Source organism: Nanorana parkeri, unplaced genomic scaffold, assembly GCF_000935625.1.
Source record: "Nanorana parkeri isolate BGI_ZX_2015 unplaced genomic scaffold, ASM93562v1 scaffold436, whole genome shotgun sequence".
Classification (NCBI taxonomy): domain Eukaryota; kingdom Metazoa; phylum Chordata; class Amphibia; order Anura; family Dicroglossidae; genus Nanorana; species Nanorana parkeri.
The window spans coordinates 711,951-733,414 of NW_017306704.1; the positions used below are offsets into that span (position 1 = coordinate 711,951).

General features: G+C 39.5%; 1 protein-coding gene across 1 annotated transcript in view; it reads left to right on the forward strand.

The window, feature by feature from the left end:
• The window catches only part of FREM2 (FRAS1 related extracellular matrix protein 2), a 175,347-nt gene that overhangs the window by 139,355 nt on the left and 14,528 nt on the right, over positions 1-21,464 (forward strand). Inside the window, exons 8-16 of the mRNA XM_018560167.1 lie at positions 1,905-2,114; positions 2,905-3,102; positions 4,777-4,941; positions 5,025-5,207; positions 7,696-7,826; positions 9,454-9,612; positions 11,225-11,528; positions 11,939-12,070; positions 13,363-13,694. Of these exons, the coding sequence (XP_018415669.1) occupies positions 1,905-2,114; positions 2,905-3,102; positions 4,777-4,941; positions 5,025-5,207; positions 7,696-7,826; positions 9,454-9,612; positions 11,225-11,528; positions 11,939-12,070; positions 13,363-13,694 (1,814 nt within the window). The remainder of the gene's footprint in view (positions 1-1,904; positions 2,115-2,904; positions 3,103-4,776; positions 4,942-5,024; positions 5,208-7,695; positions 7,827-9,453; positions 9,613-11,224; positions 11,529-11,938; positions 12,071-13,362; positions 13,695-21,464) is intronic.

Genomic DNA, 21,464 nt, shown 5'->3' on the forward strand with positions numbered 1-21,464 from the left:
GCGGTCAGGGCCTGCTGAGAATGCCGGTGCCCGCGGGTCCAGGGGGATTGGGGAGGAGGGCCGTGTCCCCGATAGTGTGGGGGACGCCCTAGGGTCTGCTGCTTTCGGTCCCGAGGGTCGGGTGGAGTAGCGTAGCCCCTGGGTAGCAGTGGGGGCGGGCGCAGCCGCGGCCTTCTTAGCCGGGACGGCTTTCGGCGGCATGTTGCGGCCGGCCTGTGTTGCGGCTTCGTTCGGGCGGTGGCGGAAGTAGGAGGCGATGTCTCGGGTCCAGGATGTAGAAGGAGGCTCGGGTGAGGTCCGGGCACCGGGCATAGAGCATAAGGTGAGTCCTGAGCTAAAAAGTTCACTTAAGTGCAGCCCCGGATCGGCAGAGCTCGAATCTGTGCGTGCTTACTCCTCCATGGTCGGCCACGCCCCCCAGAATTCAAATTTTAAAGATCTGGTAAAATTAAATCTAGTTGGTATTTGTCAGTTCCTGGTTTTGACACACCAATACCGTTCTTTGCATGGCTTAATTTTTAAAAATGCAGCTGCCTCAGTAAGTTGATTATCTCAGTGTCTTAGTGCCCTCCCCTACTTCTAGCCATGAACACAGTAACAGTGCCATATTCCCTTTATCTGTACTCGCTAGATATTATTTCATCCTTCACTGTTGGGAGCAACAATGGTTAGCATTATACTTGGGAACTGAACATTGAATTATTTCCCAATGTTGCAAGCAAGATCACAAATGTAAAGGTGCAGAAGCAAGGCGGGATCTGCAGAAATGTTTACATGTCAAAAAATTGATGCATGGTCAAGATAACAAAACAGGTAGCAACTGCTATGCGCTTGCTGCTTACTTAAATTTCTTATGTATCAAGTTATCGGGTATGAATACATACCTACAAATCCACCAATCCATATTTTGCCTTCACACTTTCAGAATCGCTAGTAGATTCACTCATTGTTCAGTATCTGTTTTGGGTGAGTTTGGCTTTAAAAACCTGTGTCCAAAAGAGGTAAACAGAGGACAAAGGTCTAGTCATCACCAGCAATGCCTGTGGACTCCTGACATCTTAACCATCCAAGTAGAGGAGCAGGGCTTTGCTTCTTTATTTCAGAGCAGCCCCTCGATAACTAGTGATCTGATAACTTGTGGTGCAGAAAGCACATATCAAGAGAATGGATAAAGTAGACATCACCAAATCTCACTCTAGTTCTCGTGATACTAGCAGTTACAGGAAGCAGTGCCTTAAGGTGGCCATGCACTTTACAACCATCGCAAGACTTTAGTCTTGCGATGGTTGTAAAGTAATTAAAAAAACGTACGATCTGCCCATCTTGGACAGGCAGATCGTACTTGTGATCATCGCAAGCCCGCCCCCCTGATGGGCCTGCGCACAGCGGCCCGTTCGGCATTTGTCTCCCGAGCACCGTTCAAACCAGCCGAAAATCGTAAGATTTTCGGCTGGTTTTCTTGCATGCTCCTGAGACAAAAGACGTGCGACCATACAGTAGAAACGGTCGCATGTCTTCATTCACACTGCACGATTCTCGTACGATCGCAGGATTTCCCGAATTTCTCGTATGAGAATCGTGCAGTGTATGGGCACCTTTACACTTTCTCACACTGCAGATATACAGCTATGAAGCTGTATGCACAAGAATGCCTAGGCACACTCCCATACCTTTTTCATTAGGAATTCAAGTAAAAAGTACATTTGTAAGGCACTGCTTAGGCACAATTACTATTTTAGATGATCACTTTTTTTTAGTTCAGGTCCACTTGAAATTTAAAAAAAAACATTTTTGTTAACTTTTATTTACTGTAAAGATTTACATCAGTAGAACGTAAAAAGGTACAGGTTATCTAATTATATATAGCAATTGTGCAATCTGATTTGATTATCTTTTTTTTTCAGCTGGCATTGACTACGTAGGCATCAGTCGGAATCTGGATTTTGCACCAGGTGTGAACATGCAGACGTTCCGTGTAGTCATTCTGGATGACTTAGGACAGCCAGTACTGGAGGGGATTGAGAAGTTTGAACTTGTGCTGCGTATGCCAATGCATGCTGTCCTTGGGGAGCCCAGCAAAGCTACAGTGTTCATTAATGACACAGTCTCTGACTGTAAGTACTTCTGTTTTCTTTATATTGTCTGTAAATTATCTATGCCAAAAGGCATATTCACCCAGATACAACTTATACATTTTCAGCCTTGTATATTGATCTAAGCAAAAACTGTCTCTTGAAAATTTTAAATTCCAAATCAGTAAAATACTGATGAAGAAATGTGTTTTGTCAAAGCAATCAGTCAGATTTAAGCTTTTCTAGTCCCAATGGGAGTACTTTAAGTGGTGAGACAGAGATGAGGGTAGCTCAGTGGCATGAAATATATACTAAATGGGCAAAAAGTATGGGGAGTGCCCTCCAAATTACTGGGTTCGGGTGTCTTCGGTGGTGGGTAATGTTAATGCTACAGCATACAAAGTCATTTTAGACAATTGCGCGCTTCCTACATTGTAGCAACAGTTTGGGAAAGACCCTTTTTGTTTCAAAATGACTGTGCTCCTGTATACAAAATTAGACAGGGTTTGACAAAATTGATGTAGAGAACACCAATTTTGAGCCAGGAATTCTCATGCAGCGTCAGTACCTGACCTTGCAAATGCCCTTTTGGTTGAATGGTCACATATTCCCACAGACACACTTCAAAATTTAGTGGAAAGCCTTCCTAGAAGAGTGGGGGACACCATAACAATGCTCATGGTTTTGAAATGGGATGTCCAAGAAGCTCATATATGTGTGATTGTCAGGTTTTCAAAAATATATGGAAATATAGTATATGTACTATAATCAACACCATTATACCATTCTCTATATGAGTTTACTAAATGTAAATAATGTTTCATGTTTAAAGTGCCAAAAGTGCAGTTCAAGGAACCAATGTACATGGGCAATGAAAAGGATGGGAAGATCACCGCCATGGTCTACAGAAGTGGGGATGTCAGTTATAAGTCTACAGTACGTTGTTATACCCGACAAGGATCTGCTCAAGTGATGATGGACTTTGAAGAACGACCAAACACAGATAGCTCAGTCATCACCTTCCTTCCAGGTATTGTGAAAATTGGTATCCAATAAGGTTATGATGCTTTGTTTAGATAATTCATCATGAAAGCAAGCATACCTTCAAAGGAGATGAAATTATCAATCTACATCAGCTCTAATATATACAAATAATTGATTAATTAATTCATACATAGTGCCACAGTCAAAGATTGTATACACTATCATTTAGCATACAGATATTATAACCCGAGTCCAATGTGTTAGGTCCAAAACAAGATAAAATAGTAATACCTTTCATATCTTAAGATCACCGTCTATCCTAGAGTAATGCCATTGTGAAAACTGGCCCGCAGCAGCTTTGTTTTATATTGAAGGATCGGTCCACCCAAATGTGATTTAGTTATGGGTGGAATCTAGTAGTCAGCCCTTGGCAGTTTTAATCATGTGGTCACCAATGACATGGACTTGATTTAAACTGGAGGAAGAAAATTGGTGTAAATGAAAGGTGAAAGAAAGTCATAGGAATTGGCAGGTGTGTGATTAGCATTATGGTTTGTGTTTTCCTGCATTTTTAAGCATCTAGAAAGCAGGTTTGAATTTTTACGTGGATTTTATGGAACAATGTTGCATTGTATTTATTGCTGCTTTTGCCATGTGTTGTGTTTTTATGTCGTGTTCTGCTTTATATTTCTCTAAACACCTATGGGAATGTATCTCAAAAATATCTCAAACGCATCTAAGATGAAAACAGTTTTTTCTAAAAAAAAATGAGCATATGCTGTGTCTAACTTGGCAGCTTTTAGGCCCAAATTAGATGGGAGATTTTTAAAATTGCATGGAGCATACAGCAGTTTTCAGGCTGAAAAACAATCAAATGGATTTTCTCAACCTATCACTTATAGTTTCCATGAAATAATTGAAACTGCTTATGGTAGGATGCTTTAAACTGGTCACAGTTTCAAATGAACCCTTTGTAGCCTACAATCTATAAATATTCCCCTCTACAATGGCCTGTGCCGATGGTACATTAATCAATGTCTTCCATTGAAAACATGCAACCGACACTGCATTGCATTTTTGTGCATTTGTTAACCTATAATAAAAATCAAAGTAGGGGTTTTTTTTGTTTTTTTTTAACAAACTTTATTCTGTTTTCTCAGCCATGCACCTGAGGGGTTCGGCCTTTTTTTCACAGCATAAAATTTACACAGTATGAGGCTACTTATAATAACCCCAACAATTGTACCAGAAATATCAAACTTAAACATTCCAACATTCCTTATTATTCCCAAGCTGGTTGCCACTCTTACTTTAGTTATTGTACGCTATCATACCATGCCGGTCACTACTCTTAGGGGGGCTATTGTCTAGTCGTATACTATCACTGAAGCCTCAGTTCGCTTCAGGGCACTTCCCGGACCGGGTTTGTTTTTTTAATCAAAACATTGTAGCAAATAAAATTCTTATATTAATTAGATATTCAAATAAGTCATAGAGGTTCAATTAAGTTAACTGATTCATGCTGAGACTGCTAAATTTGGCATGGGCCATCTACAAATAAATTACCTCTGTGTTAAAGCTAGTTAAGTGGTTTAAATTGTTATGTGTTTGACTAGCAGTAGGTATTTTATTTTTTCTATTATAAACTAAATGTTTAGTTAGATAATACACACCATGCTACTACTCTTGTTAAAATTGTTTAATTTTTGCATGTTTATAGGAGAAACAGAACGGCCTTGCTCTGTTGTGCTTGTGGACGATTCCATCCATGAGGAGGAGGAAGAGCTGCGACTGGTTCTAGGCACACCAAAAAGTGATTCCCCCTTTGGAGCGTCCATTGGTGAACTCAACGAGACTTTGATCAAGATTAAAGATGACGCAGACAGTAAGACCATAAGAAACTCATAAAATGGTACTTTGAGAATGCAGATAATAGCTATGTTAACTCATAAATGTTCTATTTTTCAGAGGCAATCATAAAGTTTGGAGACACTAAGTTTAGTGTGAGTGAACCAAAGGAACCCGGACAAATCATAGTTGTAAAAATTCCAGTTGTTCGTCTTGGAGACACTTCAAAGGTCTCCATTGTGCGTGTTCACACAAAGGATGGCTCTGCTACCTCTGGAGAAGATTATAACCCCGTGTCAGAAGGTACACTCCATTCTGCTTATAGACTGCTGATCAATTCCTCACCCACATAGCAACATGTTGGTATTTGTCTGTGACGAGCTTACTGATGCCCTGATGCAACAAGTGAATGCATGTGGTATGGTAACAATGCACAGATAGTTTAGGAATGTAGAGCAGGGACATAAGGAACAATTGTGATCTGTTTGCTGACGTAATTTAAAGATTTTGATTTTGATACAAAGGTGAATTCCAGGCAGATATTTAAAAAGACAACATTTAATCCAGTTATGATTTCACGAGAAAATTAATAAATTTTTTGTTACATAGAACTAGCTAGGATAAGTACCTTAAAGCTGAACACCATCTTTACATTCAATCTTGCACAGGCTTCTCTCCTGTTCTGAAATTGCTTACTCTGATATAACTGCACACTGTGAGCTTCAGTGTGAATTGGAAGCTGCAGAAAGTCAAATAGAGCTTACCTCTTTTCCTGACTGGAGGGCATTCAGCATCAACTAGGGGTCAGCACCTGGTCAAGGCTCTATTGCTTTGCACAGTACTGTGTTACAAGACAGAAGAGCCGGAAAACCTCACCAGTGTGCTCGTTGTCCATTCACAGGCTGCGGTGGTTCCTGGACCAGGCTGTATTGCTTGACTGCAGTGTAGTCTGTGGTAACCCTGCAGGGGGTTCCTGACTAAATTATCAATGCATTGATAGTAAGACAGTTCAAAAATATGTATTTCAGTTGTGGAGTTCAGTTTTACCTGAGTTGGACAAAGTATGCCAATTATTACCTCCAAATTTAGTTTGTTTTCGGTATTAGTTTGGAAATGTTTATTGGTTGGTTTGATGGCCTTTAATCTTTCAATAGATAGTAATAGCACTTACTCTCTAGTCACTGTTTATGCTTTTTAAATTATTTGTATGTATAACAACTTAAGTAATTTTGCTGACCCTGCAGAGTTTAAAAAGAACTGACTTAATATTAATTCAAATTGTTAAAAGCTGCAATATCTAAGTGTGTTTGTAGTTTGTTTTAAAGCAGTTCCTTAAAAACAAGCAACAAGAATAGAATTTTATTTTAAAATAATAAAGTGGCAGAATTTGGAAGAAAAACACCAACCTAACATTTCTCTTTCAGACGATGGCCTGACTTGAGTCAAAAATTAAATCTCCTATTGTGTAGGAGCTTGTCCAAACAAAGCCTGCTGACCTTGTGAAGTCATTCTTAAAGAAGGGATTTCTTTGTCGGAAATCCCAATATTTACATATAATCTTATTGATACAGGTTTAGGATCCTTGGTGTGTTTGAACAACTCCCACTAAACAGCTAGAAAGAATTTAACAAAACATATAAACGAAATGACATTAGGAAATAGGTTTGTGTTTAGAGAATATTTTCACGTAAACTTATTTTACAACTTGTAAACAGACAGTTTTGGAAAATAATGTTTAATTGTAAAAAATATTTTTTTTTTATGGGATGAAAAAATAATAATGCGAATATTTATACATTTTGCATTAAGAGGCATTCACACACAACGTATGTTATGGTGGACATCCAGCCTATACTCTTGTTTTTCGATATGGATACAATGAGCAAGAATTACAATCTCTGTCAGGTTTTTATGGATGTCTGTGCCTCTTTTGTGGAAATTTGCTTTACATTCTCTCCTGATGACAGTTTCAGAAGGACAGAATGTGAGGGCAAATCCCACTATTAATAGTTATCTCCATAATAGTAAATCTCTCAGTGGAAACACTTGTCCTTTTGCGATTTCTCTTCGCTTTGGAGGGATTTTCTCTCACTTCCTGTTGCCACGAAGTAAGAGGAAATTTACCCAATAGGTACACAAGCAAAAGATATGGAGGATCTCCATTTTTCAGTTCTATCTAGAAAAAAACTGCTGGCTGAAGTTCAACTTTAAATAATTTTATTTTAGGTGGGTATTAATGGGGCAGGTTGTGTTAAAAGTATACTCACCTTTACAACTTCTCTATTTCTAAATTGTTATATTATTTCTATAAAAATATTCACATTGCTGGTTCCCAGCTATCAGAAATATATGTCCCTCAACATCCAGAGAGGCAGCAAAAGTGAGTGCAGCAAGGGGGCGGTATTACTAGTGGAACTTCACTATACTGACCTCCAACATCAAGAGAAGCAGTAGTAGTAAGAGCAACAAGGGAATGAAATTGCCAGGGGAACTTCACTGTACTCTCAACATCCAGAGAAGCAGTAAGAGTAACAAGGGGATGGATTTCCAGGAAAATATACAGTACTGACCCTCAACATCCAGAGAGGAAGTAATAGTAAATACAGCGAGGGGATGGAATTACCAGAGGAAATTTACTGTACTGTCTATAAAAATTTGAATAATAAACATTTGACCTATAACCAAAATAAGAGGTCTGTCAATTAACTAAATGTTTCCAGGTGAGTTGTAATTATTTGCAGTTTTTGTGGTCTAGGATATTTCATTTTTCTTTTTCTTTTTTTTTTTTTAGAAATTGAGTTTAAGGAAGGTGAAACCCAGCATATTGTGGAGATTGAAGTGCTGTATGATGGAGTTAGAGAGATGAGAGAAGCCTTTACTGTGCACCTCAAACCAGATGAAAACATGGTTGCAGAAATTCAGGTTATTACACTTTATTAATAGATCTTTCTTCTTGGCTCTTGCTCAGTTTGTGTTCGTGGAAATAGTTAGTACCAATCACACATATCACATATATTGTGAAATGCTTCATATTGAAATAAAGTACAGCTGAGGTCTCTCTTTCTCTAATAAAGATTACATATATACACACACACACACACACACACACACTGTATATATTCAGTATATACTGTATATACACACTGCTTGTGCTGTATACAGCCCACTGCTTCTCCTTTATAAGTAAAGGCACTACTGTTTTTTCGCAAGACTTGAGAAAGACAAGCAGTGCCTTTTCATTACGTCAACCAATAAATGTATGTGTTACTTCGATACTGTATATATTGTAAGACCCTCAAGTGCTTCTACCACTGAACCGTTTGCATCTTCTTGCCTTGAGTGCACCCAGGTGGCTTTTGCTCTTATCTGAGTGTGGCCCCCACCATTGGACTTAGATAGATAGATAGATAGATAGATAGATAGATAGAGGAACAATTTGGCAAAAACATAGCTGTATAACACCTGGGGCTAATTTAACATTATGAACTTGATTATTCTGTAAAGCAATATTGCCCATTGACTTTTCTTTAGACAATGGTTGTGCTTTAAAGAGAAAAGGTCACCTTTGGGCTTATGCAAGTGTCTGAACATTTATTCTTTTATCCTTATGATTCTGCAGGTTTACTTATGAAATGTATTTACTTTCTATTTAGGATAATTGCTGTAGCTAAGAGTGGGGTGAGAGGCCCCCTAAGGCTAACCTAGTAGCTGCCTGAATTCATGCTGATAACACACGGAGTCTTTCAGCTCCTAAACAACCACAACACTATCAGACATAGAGCCCAGTAGTGGTTTATATTCCATTTTAACTACAGGGCTCTGTTATGTGATACTTTTATGTACATCAAGGACACAGCATGTGTTATCATCATGAGCTCAAGCAGTTGGCAGAGCAGTCAGACTTCATTTGGTCTTTAACTCTCGGGGCCTAGAGTCCTCCACACACAGAGTATGTTTTATATTTATGTATATTTATCATAGGGAAGCCTGCGCATTTATGATCATTTAGGACTGAATATTCAAATCAGTTATAAATGATTCTGCCTCAAGTGCAACTCCAGACAATACATATTTTTTTAATTCTAAAAAGAGTGGGAAAGGTTAGAACCAATTTGGGTTTTTATAGGAAGTATGGGTGAATCTCCAACAGTAACACAGACCACAATAAAAAAAACTTTACTTGGTAGAGTTGTGGAAGGTTGGAACCTCTGTCAGCTGTTTTTTGTTGTCTGTATCCCTGTTGCGGATGTTCCCTCACTTCCTATTTGGTAAAACCGTTGCCTCAAAAAAAGGAACTCAGGGGAACTTATCTAACAGAACCCTGGAAAGTGGTAAAAACCCAACAGAATTTCTAACCCTTCCCCACCCTTTCTAAAGCAAAAAAACAAATTTTGGTTGGACATAGGCTTTAAGAAATATTATGGTCATTTGTAGACCTTTCACACAGTGCAAGCGGAACACTTGTTTATATGTTATATAAAGTCATATAATATTGATGGGTACCTTTCTTATCTATATTTGATGTCATTGTGATATTTAACATTTTCAGATGGCAAAAGCCATTGTGTACATCGAGGAAATGAACAGCATGGCAGATGTGACGTTCCCCTCAGTTCCCCACGTTGTCTCTCTCTTTATATATGATGACACATCTAGAGCCAAAGACAACCCCAACCCTATAGCTGGGTACCCCGTTGCCTGCATTACAGTAAGTATTATGTATGACATTTACAGGAGTCTGAGACAACAAATGGTGATTATTTTCTATTGAGGCAGATAATAATTTTATATTGCTGCATTTACCAACTAAAGTTTTAGCTTTGTTTGTAAAAAAATAGCCTGCAGTGTTGCACATCAGCACATCAGAAAAGAGTACATTTTACTCTCCCAATACTTCTCCTTTTAATATGTATTAAGAGAAACCAGACAGTATGTTCATAATTTAAATGGATATCCCACTTTCAATCTGCCAGTGTTCTGTTGAAATACACCATTAGGATTCACTTATTAAAACAATAGAGAATGTTTACTTATGAAAGTGAAGTTTTGAATTTTAAATATCTAGTCATGCGCAAAGCAATTGAAAAAGTACTTTGCCTTACGTATGATTGGATGTTTGTGCTGCTCAATCAGCACTTACTTTGCTGAACATTATCTCTTCTATTAGTATAGCAACAACAACGTGTGACCATGGGTGGATCTGTTTTGGGAAAATGTGATATATATTCTTGAATTATTTTCAAAAGGGGCATGCACAACATGAAAACAATCTGGGAATTGAAACAATCACTGACGACAGATAAAGTGGGATGATATAGACTACTGTTTAAAGTGCAAATGACTGTAAAAAAAAATGGCCAGTTACCAGAAAATGTATGAGTTTCATATAATGATTGAATACTCCTTAATTAAATGATGTAAAGTAAAGAACATAATTGTAATTATTTTTTTTGTAAATAGTCAGTGGTTGCTAACTTATGAGGCATAGGGGGCTGCAGCTGCAACCCTTGACATCACCAGAGGGCCTCTGTTCATTATATGTAATGCTAGAGAGGACTGTCAGAGACTTCAGGCATACTAGAGCAAATGATGAACAGAGACTGTAAATATGTTACAAGTTTGGGTGGAGTCTGCAGACATGAGGCTAAGAGGGATTGCTGCTATCACCCATTTACAAATCAGTTCTTCTACTCTTATTACTGACTGCTGGGATTCGACGGCTGCACGATAAGTACCAAAGGCTGCATGCAGCAATGATGCTGTATGTAAGATCTGAACAGCGATTGTAATCAAGTAATAACATACATATGATTGTACATGGACATTTTATGACATGTTGGAAAATGCTGGTGCACAATATGCCAATCTATTATTGTCTGTTATTCTTGGTGAGAGATCTGCCCACACATGTCCCATTTATTTTTTCCTTTGCCCCTGGAGTACTTGGATCTAAGGAACAATTTAGTACAGAAGAACTCTCAATGTATACAGAGTTGTCACCAGCAGTAAGGAGTGACTGGATTCTTTTTAAAACTGCAAAAAGGTATTTTGGGTCAATTAAATTAGAAACTAGGAGCTCATTAACATTATGCTTACAGTCCGCTCTTGATGTATATAGTCTGACAACTGCTTTAATTAATAAATCTCCTCAAAAAGTTGAAATCAAACAGCACATTTTATAAGGTTTATTTCCTACTGTAAAAGTGACCTCTTTGTACTGAAGGCTACACATGTTGAATATATGTATAGTCCTGGATGTTTTTGGTGCACTATTCTCTTTCGTGTCTTTTACATCTTTGAACGTGTTCTCTTTCTTACAGGCCTGTAACGCGAAATACTCAGACTATGATAAAACTGGTTCTCTATGCACCAGTGAAAATATTAATGACACACTGACCCGTTACCGCTGGCTGGTTAGTGCCCCCAAGGGTCTGGATGGAGTAACCAGTCCTATGAGAGAGGTGGACTTCGACACATTCTTCACATCCTCAAAAATGATCACTCTGGATTCTATATACTTCCATGCCGGGTCTCGGGTGCAGTGTGCAGCGCGTGCAGTCAACTCTGATGGACATGAAGGTCTGGAACTTCTGAGCCCTATTGTGACAATAAGCACGGATGAGGGTGAGCTCTGCTGCAATACCTAATTATTTGTACAGCTTATTAGAATGTTTTTTTTACAGAGACTCGAGATGATTGTTTCTGGGATGGGAAGACTGGAACAATAATTGCTATATGTGCCTCTTCGTATCCCGAGTAGATCACTTTTTGGGATAATAAAAAAATTGAGCAGTTAGATATTTGGCATGATTTTTTATATTGTGTTAGGCAAGGATGATGCCATGTACATTTATTAAATGCATGCACATGATATTATAATCAATATTATTGTTGATGTTTATGCACCTATCGAACATAATGTGTTATTGTGTTAGAAGTTTTCACTCAATTGACTGCCTTTGGGGTCTATGGACAGTTTAGATGTCAGTCTGGTACGGCTAAATGATCTCGGAATGTCGTTTCTCTTCAATCAGGTCTTTGCCAGCCTAGAGTGTCGGGAGTGGTGGGAGCAGAACCATTTTCTGCTAAAATGCGGTATACAGGACCGGATGACCCAGACCATCCAAATCTAATTAAAGTCACTATTACTCTACCTCACATTGATGGTAAGACACAGCTAATATTTCACCGAATATTTCAAATGAAGAAATATCATTCATTCTATGTTACAATCACACCTATTTGCACAGGGCCAGCACCATTCCAAAGTGGCACCAGCCCAAGCACAGTGCTACAGCTCTCATCCCTTTCCGTATTTTTGCCAGGCTTCCCCATAGGATGTTCCGGGCTTGTAGCATCATCAGCGAGATAGTGGGCATATGACGTTATCCCATATCCCCGCACCCTCCTGATACAAAGAGGGAGAGAGGCAGGGGGAGGAGGGAGGGTGGAGGAACAGAGAGGGGAGGCTGGGGGAAGAGGTGGGGGGGAGGTTGGGGTAAGGGGGGGGTAAAGCATGAGTAAGAGGGAGAGAGAGCATAGGTGTAGATGAGAGAGCTCAGGGGAATTGGGAGAGATGATGGGAGAGGGAAAGATAGAGCTTGCGAAAGAGGGATGGAGCATGAGGACAGGGAGAAAGCATGGGAAGATGGAGAGAGTGTTAGGCAATCAGGAGAGATAGCATGGTAGAGTGGAAGGGAGAACATATGTTTCTATATTAGTGTGTGCATGTACATATACAGTAAAAAATTATACACTAACTGCAAATGAGTCGCCCCCCAGCTTGGGCGGCCATGGTGTACACCCAAATACAATATGCTGCGCACACCTATGCATCTAATGGACCTGCATTAGACCTAATGATGTCACGGGTCCTTAGACTGCCGGAGCCCGGGGGGAAGGAGGTGCCGCAGTTAGTAGTCCAGCAGGCATGCAGGACTGAGGATCAGGTGAGTATATTGTCTTTATTTTTGTCCCTACACTGAAATAAGCACTTGACACTTGCAGTGCAGCGGTAGCCCCACTGCCATGAATAATTTAAAAGAATCCTGGAGTTCTTTAAATTGCAGATCTTCATTTACCTTCTCTTTCCCCCCAATAGCACAATGCCAAAACCAAAACCTTATGTCTAGACTTCCACTTATTTATTCTTTTTGCATTGTAGGTTTGCTGTGCTAATGCAGGACAACAGTAAATCAAGGTTCCTATTACTTTCTCATACAAGCCCTACCTTTACAAAGAAATGACTGTACATTTTTTATTCTGTTTCATACCTCTAATTACAAAGGAAGGATGTAGACATACACTGAATGCTAAATAGTTTTGTTTCGGTTAGTTTGAACCGAAACAACCTTGTTTAGGTTACTTTGAACCTGATAGTTACAGTATGTTGTTAGTTATGTTGATAATGTAACTAATGGAATATGTTATTTACTGTAGATATATTCTTCCATCCTAGGCATGTTGCCAGTTGTATCAACAAGAGAAATGTCCAACTTTGAGCTCACACTCAGCCCCGATGGTACTCGGGTTGGAAATCATAAATGTTCCAATCTTCTAGACCACAATGAAGTGAGGACTCATTATGGATTTTTAACCAATGCCACCAAGAATCCCAATGTGATAGGTGAGACGTCTCCTTACCAGTACAGCACACAGCTCCGCGGCGCCAACACACTGCGTTTCTACCGCAATCTGAACCTGGAGGCCTGTCTGTGGGAGTTTACCAGCTATTATGACATGTCTGAACTACTGACTGAATGTGGCGGAACAATTGGCACTGATGGACAGGTATGTTACTGCATAGCCTAATGTTCTACACAATGGGGAGAATTTTTTTAAACTGGAGTAGACAAAATCCGGAGCAGATTTGCACTACAACCAATCAGCTTCTCCAACTGCTCCAGATTCTGTCTGCTTCAATTTTGATAAATTTCCCTTATGTGTTTAATGAAAGTACTGGTAATATTAAAAGTTGATTTCTGTTATCACTTATAAAATACTCAAGAACACTCACAGTTACCATGGAATATTTGATTCTAGTTTCTGGTTATTCCTGGAATGTGGCTTTCTACTCCATAAACAAGTTCAGTCAGATACCCTGATCCCTATCCTTAACCTAACCTTTTAAGCTTACCCAAACACACTTTCCTCACTTGAAACCTAAAATGTGTTTTAACCTCTAGTTCAAACTTAAACACAACCCTGGCATTTAAGACTTAACCTGATTCTTATACTATAATGCTTAACTTGACCCTCAGTTTACCCTTAAGCTAACCCTTAGAATTACCCAAAACCCAATTTTTTTAGGGTAGAGTAAGTAAGGCTTTTTAGTGCTTTCCAGGGTACAAACAGAAATAAAAATATATTTTTTTTAGAATGGAGGACGGCTAGAAACCTGGTCCACTTTTTAATTCTTTTAAAACAAAAAAGCTGCAGCTGGCTACTTTACAACACACAGAGACCATGGGGAAGAAAAGTAGCCACCCTCCAGAAGGAAGGACAGTGGCAGCACCAATTCAGAGATGATTTGAGGATTTACAGACGAGTGATACACAAATAAGATACATTTTTGTTAATAGTTAAGGTACTTCAATATTTAACTCTTGAGTTTAGTGTCACATTAATGGCTTACACAGTTAAATCCCAATTGTCTCTCCAATGGGAACAAAGGCAGCAATGAAAACCTAGCAGTTCTAAGCCTTCCCTACTTTATCCAAAGCCCCAAAAAGTGATGGGTATAGGTGTGCTTTAAACTTACTGTATGTTAAGGTACTTGAATGCATTTTTAAAGATTTTACTCCTGAGTTTAGTGTCACTTTAAATAATATACCTAGAAGCAGAGATATGAAAAGGAATATACTAATTTCTCCTTTTTATAGCTTCTGATTTCATGTCTCTGTGTGAAACACAGATTTCATGTAAGATGCTAACTCAACATATATGGAAAGGGAATTGATGTTGTTTATTTTCTTTGAAGTGGTAACAGCAGGTGACACAGTCTTAGGAACCAGACTCTTCTCTTTTATCCTCATTACTAACAGAACTTTATTTAGTGTCTCGTTTATGTGAAACATCAAAGACCCCCTGGTAGTTCTTTGCGCTGCCATAGTAAGTTATCCACATAGCTAGGTTCACAAAAAAATAAAGCAAGTGTCTATTTAAAGGCATGGAAAGGTGCCAAATCTGTGCCACATTATTCCTGGCAGATGGTAGGCCCAAATGTCATGTGTCACCTCATAAAAGGACTTTTTATAGTTGATTAAGAGTATGATCAAAATATATGTAATGTTCCGTGGGCAGAGGCATTTTAAAATTGATTAGCATAGATGCCTGCTAATGCCAGTTTTAATGAGCATTACTGGTTTTTTTGGCCACCAATTACTAGAGAGCTTTAAAGCAATATATCACTGGGAGTATTGCATGTAATGTGAGGTATTCTTGGGCCAGTGTCTATAATAGCAGATTAAGAGCAGTCAACATAGATGTACCATATTTACAGCCATCATATACAAGTACATCTCTCATAGATATGCTTGTCATTGTGGCAATGAGCCAGGCCCCACCGCAGTGTTTTCTTCAGCTTGGCCAACATAAGACAAAACACAGACACTTTTACCTTTTCCGTGGAAGTGCAAAGCAAGACCACTGATGGGTCTTAAAAGATGTCTGTACTAGCCAGGAGATGACACCCAACTGGTAATGTTTTCTGCCTTGCCAACCGCACTGCAGGTACAAAGAACAAAGATGATTTTTACAAGCACATGGCATTGTGTCATCCTTAAATGATAACAGCACTATTGTGTTAAATGCAATATAGTTTTTTGTGTCAACTGTCTTTATTTTTTGTATGTTCTATATGTAGTCAATTTGCATGGGACTACTGTGCTGTGAATTGTATGTGTAGTTGAATCTCACAACAAACACTCTTCCCTCTCCACCCTCTCTGCTAGCTCACAATCTGAAAAATTAATTGTTATTAAGAATTAAAACAAGTGAATCAGAGCAGTGACCTACTGCAGTGACTCCTCTCTTACCAAGCAACGTAGTCCGATTTTTAGTAATATGGACTCAAATCCCAAATTAGGCAGTGTCTGCTGTGCTGTCTCCTTAAGCTAATCATTAGTGCTCTGGGAATCCATTGTCATGTACTAAATGTTTTTTTTTTGTTTTTTGTTTTAAACAAAGCTATATAGATAGTAAAAAAAAAAATATATAAAATATAGCTTTTAAAAAAACATATATTGTTTTCCTTAAAATCTACTGCACTCTGTCAGGTGTGACAATGCAGTCCCTGTTTAGTTTGTATCTCAGTATTGTAATGGTTAGTTATTAAATTTCCCTGAGTAATATAATAACAAAAGCATGAAAGCAAGTAAATAACATTACATTTTCTTGAAAGTAGATATTGCACTGATAATTTAAAATACTGTATATGCCCACTAAAAATATGTTACATACCATATGCTATACTTATTTTTAAAAAGTGCAAAACATTTGCATTCAGCATCTTTAGCATCTGGGGTCCACCTGAACCTGACAGTTTTGACCCTGTCAACTGCTTCACTCTTTATGTCACAACTGCTGAGGGTACATAGAGGATTGTCCATGAGAATTGTAAATGATTACATGGCTCTGTCATTTGATCATGTTACCTACTCTCAGGTCATTTGATCATGTTACCTACTCTCAGGAGCTGGTAGATAGTGTGTGGGACCAGGCAGTTGACAGGTCACCTCTAACCCCTAACACTCAAGATAATGTCAGGTTCAGACAAAGAGAGTAAAGGTACATAAAGAGCCAAATATAAATATTTCACATACGTCTATACATTTAGAAAAATACACTGCCTGGGCAAAAAAAAAGTTACCACCAGGATTTAGCTAAGCAAATAGGTCAGAGCCTTCAACGTTATGTCCCCAAAAAGTGAGGTCAGCTGCCAGCCTGAATATACTGAATGACCAGGTTTCTCCATCAATGGATTATTTCTTCCCTGATGGCACATTGGGCATATTCCAAGATGACAATGCCAGGATTCATCAGGCTCAGATTGTGAGAGTGGTTCAGGGAACATGAGACATCGTGTTTACACATAGATTGGCCACCACAGAGTACAGACCTTAACTCCATTGAGAATCTTTGGGATGTGCTGGAGAAGACTTTATTCAGTGGTCCGACTCTCCCATCATCACTACAAGATCTTGGGGAAAAATGAATGTAACTCTGGATGAAAATAAATATTGTGACATTGCATAAGCTTATCGAAATGATGCCATGGGGAATGTGTGCTGTAATCTAAGCTAAAGGTGGTCCTACGAAATATTAGAGATTGTGATTTTTTGGTCAGGCAGTGTACAAGACTGAATATTCACATTCTTGCATTAGCCCAATAATGGCTGGTTTACTTTAAAGTGGAACCCAAGTATAAAAATAACCCTTTTCAGGTCCCCTGTGTATAGTACAAGGATTTAGTAATATGCTAACATGCTAAGAAATTTCCAGTGTAGTAAATGCTAAGGATTTTGGCAGGGAAACCATATCGGACCGTCTAAATTTGACCCCAAGCTCTGCATCAGAGGCAGTCAGCCAATTATATGAGCAAGGGGATGAGTATTCTGGAAAATCTTGGTTACCTACTGTTGCCATGGTTTGCAAGACAAAAAAAAAGTATTTTTTGGTCAGCTGAAGAAAATGATGGCTGGTTCTAGATTTTAACATATTGAGGGCTGACTCACACTGCAATCCCATGCACTACATTGAGGCGTGTTACAACACACTGTATTAGGGCAGCCCATTTAAAATTAATGGGCTGTAACATATCTCACCTCATGAAATTGAATGTCACCATTGTGAAGGTTCATTGGGGTGCCATTCAAGATGAATTACACTCCAGCGCAGCAATGCATGTATGGTGTAGTGACACACATTGCGAAAATCTGCATATTACCATATAACAATTAGAGGGCTTGATTTTCAATTATATACAGTACTGTGCAAAAGTTTTAGGCACAGCATTGTCAATGTCCATCATTGTTGTGTGAAAAAATGCTGTCACAATCACGGCCGGCTCCGCCAAGTTGTTTTTATTTGTCCAGTACCGGCAAGAAGACTCTGGCAGGTTCCGGCCAAATGTAAATTGTTGGGCGGAGCTAGCGGTGATGTCACCGCTAGCTCTGCCCAGTTGTTTATATTTTGTCAGAATCTTTATTCTGTGGTGGGAGACCGTCAGGTTGGTGGCCATCGTGGGTTTTTTTTTATTTCTACGAGTCTGCGTTCACAATGTGATTGATCCTGGATTACGTCGTTGGATCAATTTCTTTTTACAGTTTTATTTAACCCTTTCTTATTCACAAGCAGCATCAATTATTTTAGGTACACTTGCACACAGTTTTTGAAGGAGCTTGGCAGGTAGGTTATTCCAAACATCCTGGAGACCTAACCATCTTCTGTGGATGTCGGCTGCCTCAAATCCTTCTGTCTCTTCATGTAATCCCAGGCAGACTCGATGATGTTGAGATCAGGGCTCTGTGGGGGCCAAACCATCACTTCCAGGACCCCTTGTTCTTGTTTACACTGAAGATAGCTCTTAATGACATTAGCTGAATGTTTGGGGTCCTTGTTCTGCTGCAGAATACGTTTGGAGCCAATCACACTCCTCCCTGATGGTATGGCAGGATGGATAAGTATCTGTTTGTATATCTCAGCATTAAGGACACCATTGATCCTGACCAAATCTCCAACTCCATTGGCAGAAATGCAGCCCCAGACTTGCAAGGAACCTCCACCATGCTTCACTGTTGCCTGCAGACACTCATTATTGTACTGCTCTCCAGCCCTTTGGTGCTGTTGACAAACTGCCTCCTGCTACAGCCAAATAATTCAGATTTTGACTCATCAGTCCAGAGCACCTGCTACCATTTTTCTGCACCCCAGTTCATATGTTAAGTGCATAGTTGAGTCACGTAGCCTTGTCTCCACATGAGAGCTATAGCTTTTTGGCCGCAATTCTTCCATAAAGACCACTTCTGGCCAGACTTCCCCGGACAGTAGATAGGTGTACCTATGCCCCCCTGGTTTTTGCCAGCTCAGTGCTGATGGCTTTGCTGGACATCTTCTGATGTCAAAGGTAAGTAAGCATGATGTGTCTTTCATCTGCTGCATTAAGTTTCCAGGCCGATCACTTCATCTACGGTCCTCAACATTGCTCGTTTCTTTGCGCTTCTTCAAAAAATCTTGAACAGTACATCTTGAAACCCCTGTCTGCTGTGAATTTTTGGCCTGGGAGAGAGCTTGCTGATGCAGTATAACTACCTTGTATCTTGTTGCTGTGCTCAGTCTTGCCATGGTGTATAACCTGTGACATGAAACTGTCTTCCATAACCTTCCCTTAGTAGCAGAGTTTGGCTGTTCCCCACCCAGTTTTAAGCCTCCTACACAACTGTTTCTGTTTCAGTTAATAAATGTGTTTCAACCTACATATGGAATTGATGATCATTAGCAACCGCTTGGTATAATTGGTTAATCATACACCTGCCTTTAATCCTACAAAATCCCTGATTTTGTGCAGATGCGAGTGTAAGAATTAATGCTGGTTTGAAGTAGTTTCTGGAAATTGTGCTTATTCTTGGAGTACTTTAAAGGTCCTAAATTGTGGCTGAAAAGTCATTTTACATTATATGGAGAAAAGTCTAATTAAAGCATTTCTCCTTGGTTCATTTTCAGCTTCCTTCCACAAATACACATTTATCTAGGAAAACATTGTGACATAGCTGAGGCATCTTTGTGTCCAGGTTGCACTTTGTCCTGTATTGTCTCAGGATAAATATCACAGCTTGTTAAACCAGTTATCAGAGCTTCTAATTCTGCAGTCGGCGACCTGCTGTTAAACCTTTGAAGGCATCTTTTTGTAGATAATGCAAGAAGATTGATATGACTTCCAAAAACAGACTTCTATCTTGAGGTTTGCAGAGGTATTTTTCTTCATTGGCCAGATAAAGACATGTAAATAGTCAAGCCAAGTACTGCTTTTCCCTTTTGCATTTATGTCTTCTCTTATCTTTAAGCTAATATAAACTATTGCTTAAAACATTTGAGAAACCACATTTTATATGTATCTTTATTTATATGAATGTTTAAAGCATATCTAAACTCCAAAGCAAACATGTAATATATTGTGTGTATATATATTGAATTGGTGCAATATATATATATATATAGAGATCCTAATAGGTTGGACTTGATGGACTAATGTCTTTATTCAACCTCAAATACTATGTAACTATGTAATTATGTAAAACCTTTATCCTAAAAGAAAAACATTTGCTATAACTGCTTACAAATAGTTAGTACAGCTACTAATGCATCTAACGCTACCATTTCCACAGGCTGACAATGCTGCTTTCTAAAGTAGGGTATACATGGGACAAATTTCAGCTGGTTCCTAATGAACCGGGCCGAAATTGTCACAGTGGGTGCCGCTGTCAGCACACTTCCACCTGGCATCCCTCGGTCAGCCGATCGAAGGAGCCAGTTCAAAAATTCTCATTCCAACAGAGCTTGCAGCCAATCAGCCAGGCCGGAATACAATGCATACAGTGCAGGATTCATCCATCAGTGCTCATGATAAGGGAATTTGTTCTGTTTTTATATTCAGTCAACAAATTGAACAAAAAATAGAAATGCGTATACTCCAATTAATGGGTGGCCTTGTTGCTCCTCCATATAGCGTAGCCACCCTAAGACAGGAAGTATGTTACTGGCCGAATCAACAGGTAAAAACTAAGGATAAAGCCTAAAAAATAAAACAAATGCAGCAACCAGAAGGATTTAAGGATTGGTAAGCTTCGATATATAACATTTTTGCTTTTGGATTTATATACTCTTTAAAGCTGAACTCCGGTGAAGGCAAACATGTTCTTCCCAGCACCCTCTCCATGTCCAAAGCATGCAATGGAAGGAATTTTTAAATGACCTGGCTTCTACAAGGAGATATTCTATTGTAAATTATCTGTGTTGCCATCAAAGGGCTTTTAAATGTTTCCTCAGCAGTGGCAACCAGGGGAAAGATATGCAGGGTGGGGTTGTGGTCTGGACTATGGGCAGGTTTCTGAGCAGAGAACTCCTCTGTCATCCATAAATCTAAGAGGGCTATTCACAAAGGAGCCGAGGGATCCAGCCATAGCTTTGGCTGATCCTTCAGCTCTCTTCGGCCGCCGGAGCCCTTCGGTTCAGTCGAACCGAAGGGCTGCTGTACAGGCTATTCACAATAGCTCGTGCAGCAGCCAAAGGTGGCCGAGTGTCTCAGCTGAAGTGTCAGCCGAAGCAGATGTTGGGTCGGCTGAGTCAAAGTCCTCCTGCACTTCGGCAGAGCATGTTTGGCTGACTGAAGTGCAGCCGAAGGCAGCCGTCCAACCCAGTAGTGAAGAGCCGAATGTAGTTTGGCTCACTTCACTTTGGCTGGGTTATTCACTCGGCTGCCTTCGGCAGCTTTGTGAATAACCCCCTAAGTGAGCCAGCTAGTGATGTAATCATGCCAGTGATAGATTGATCATGCTCTCCTCC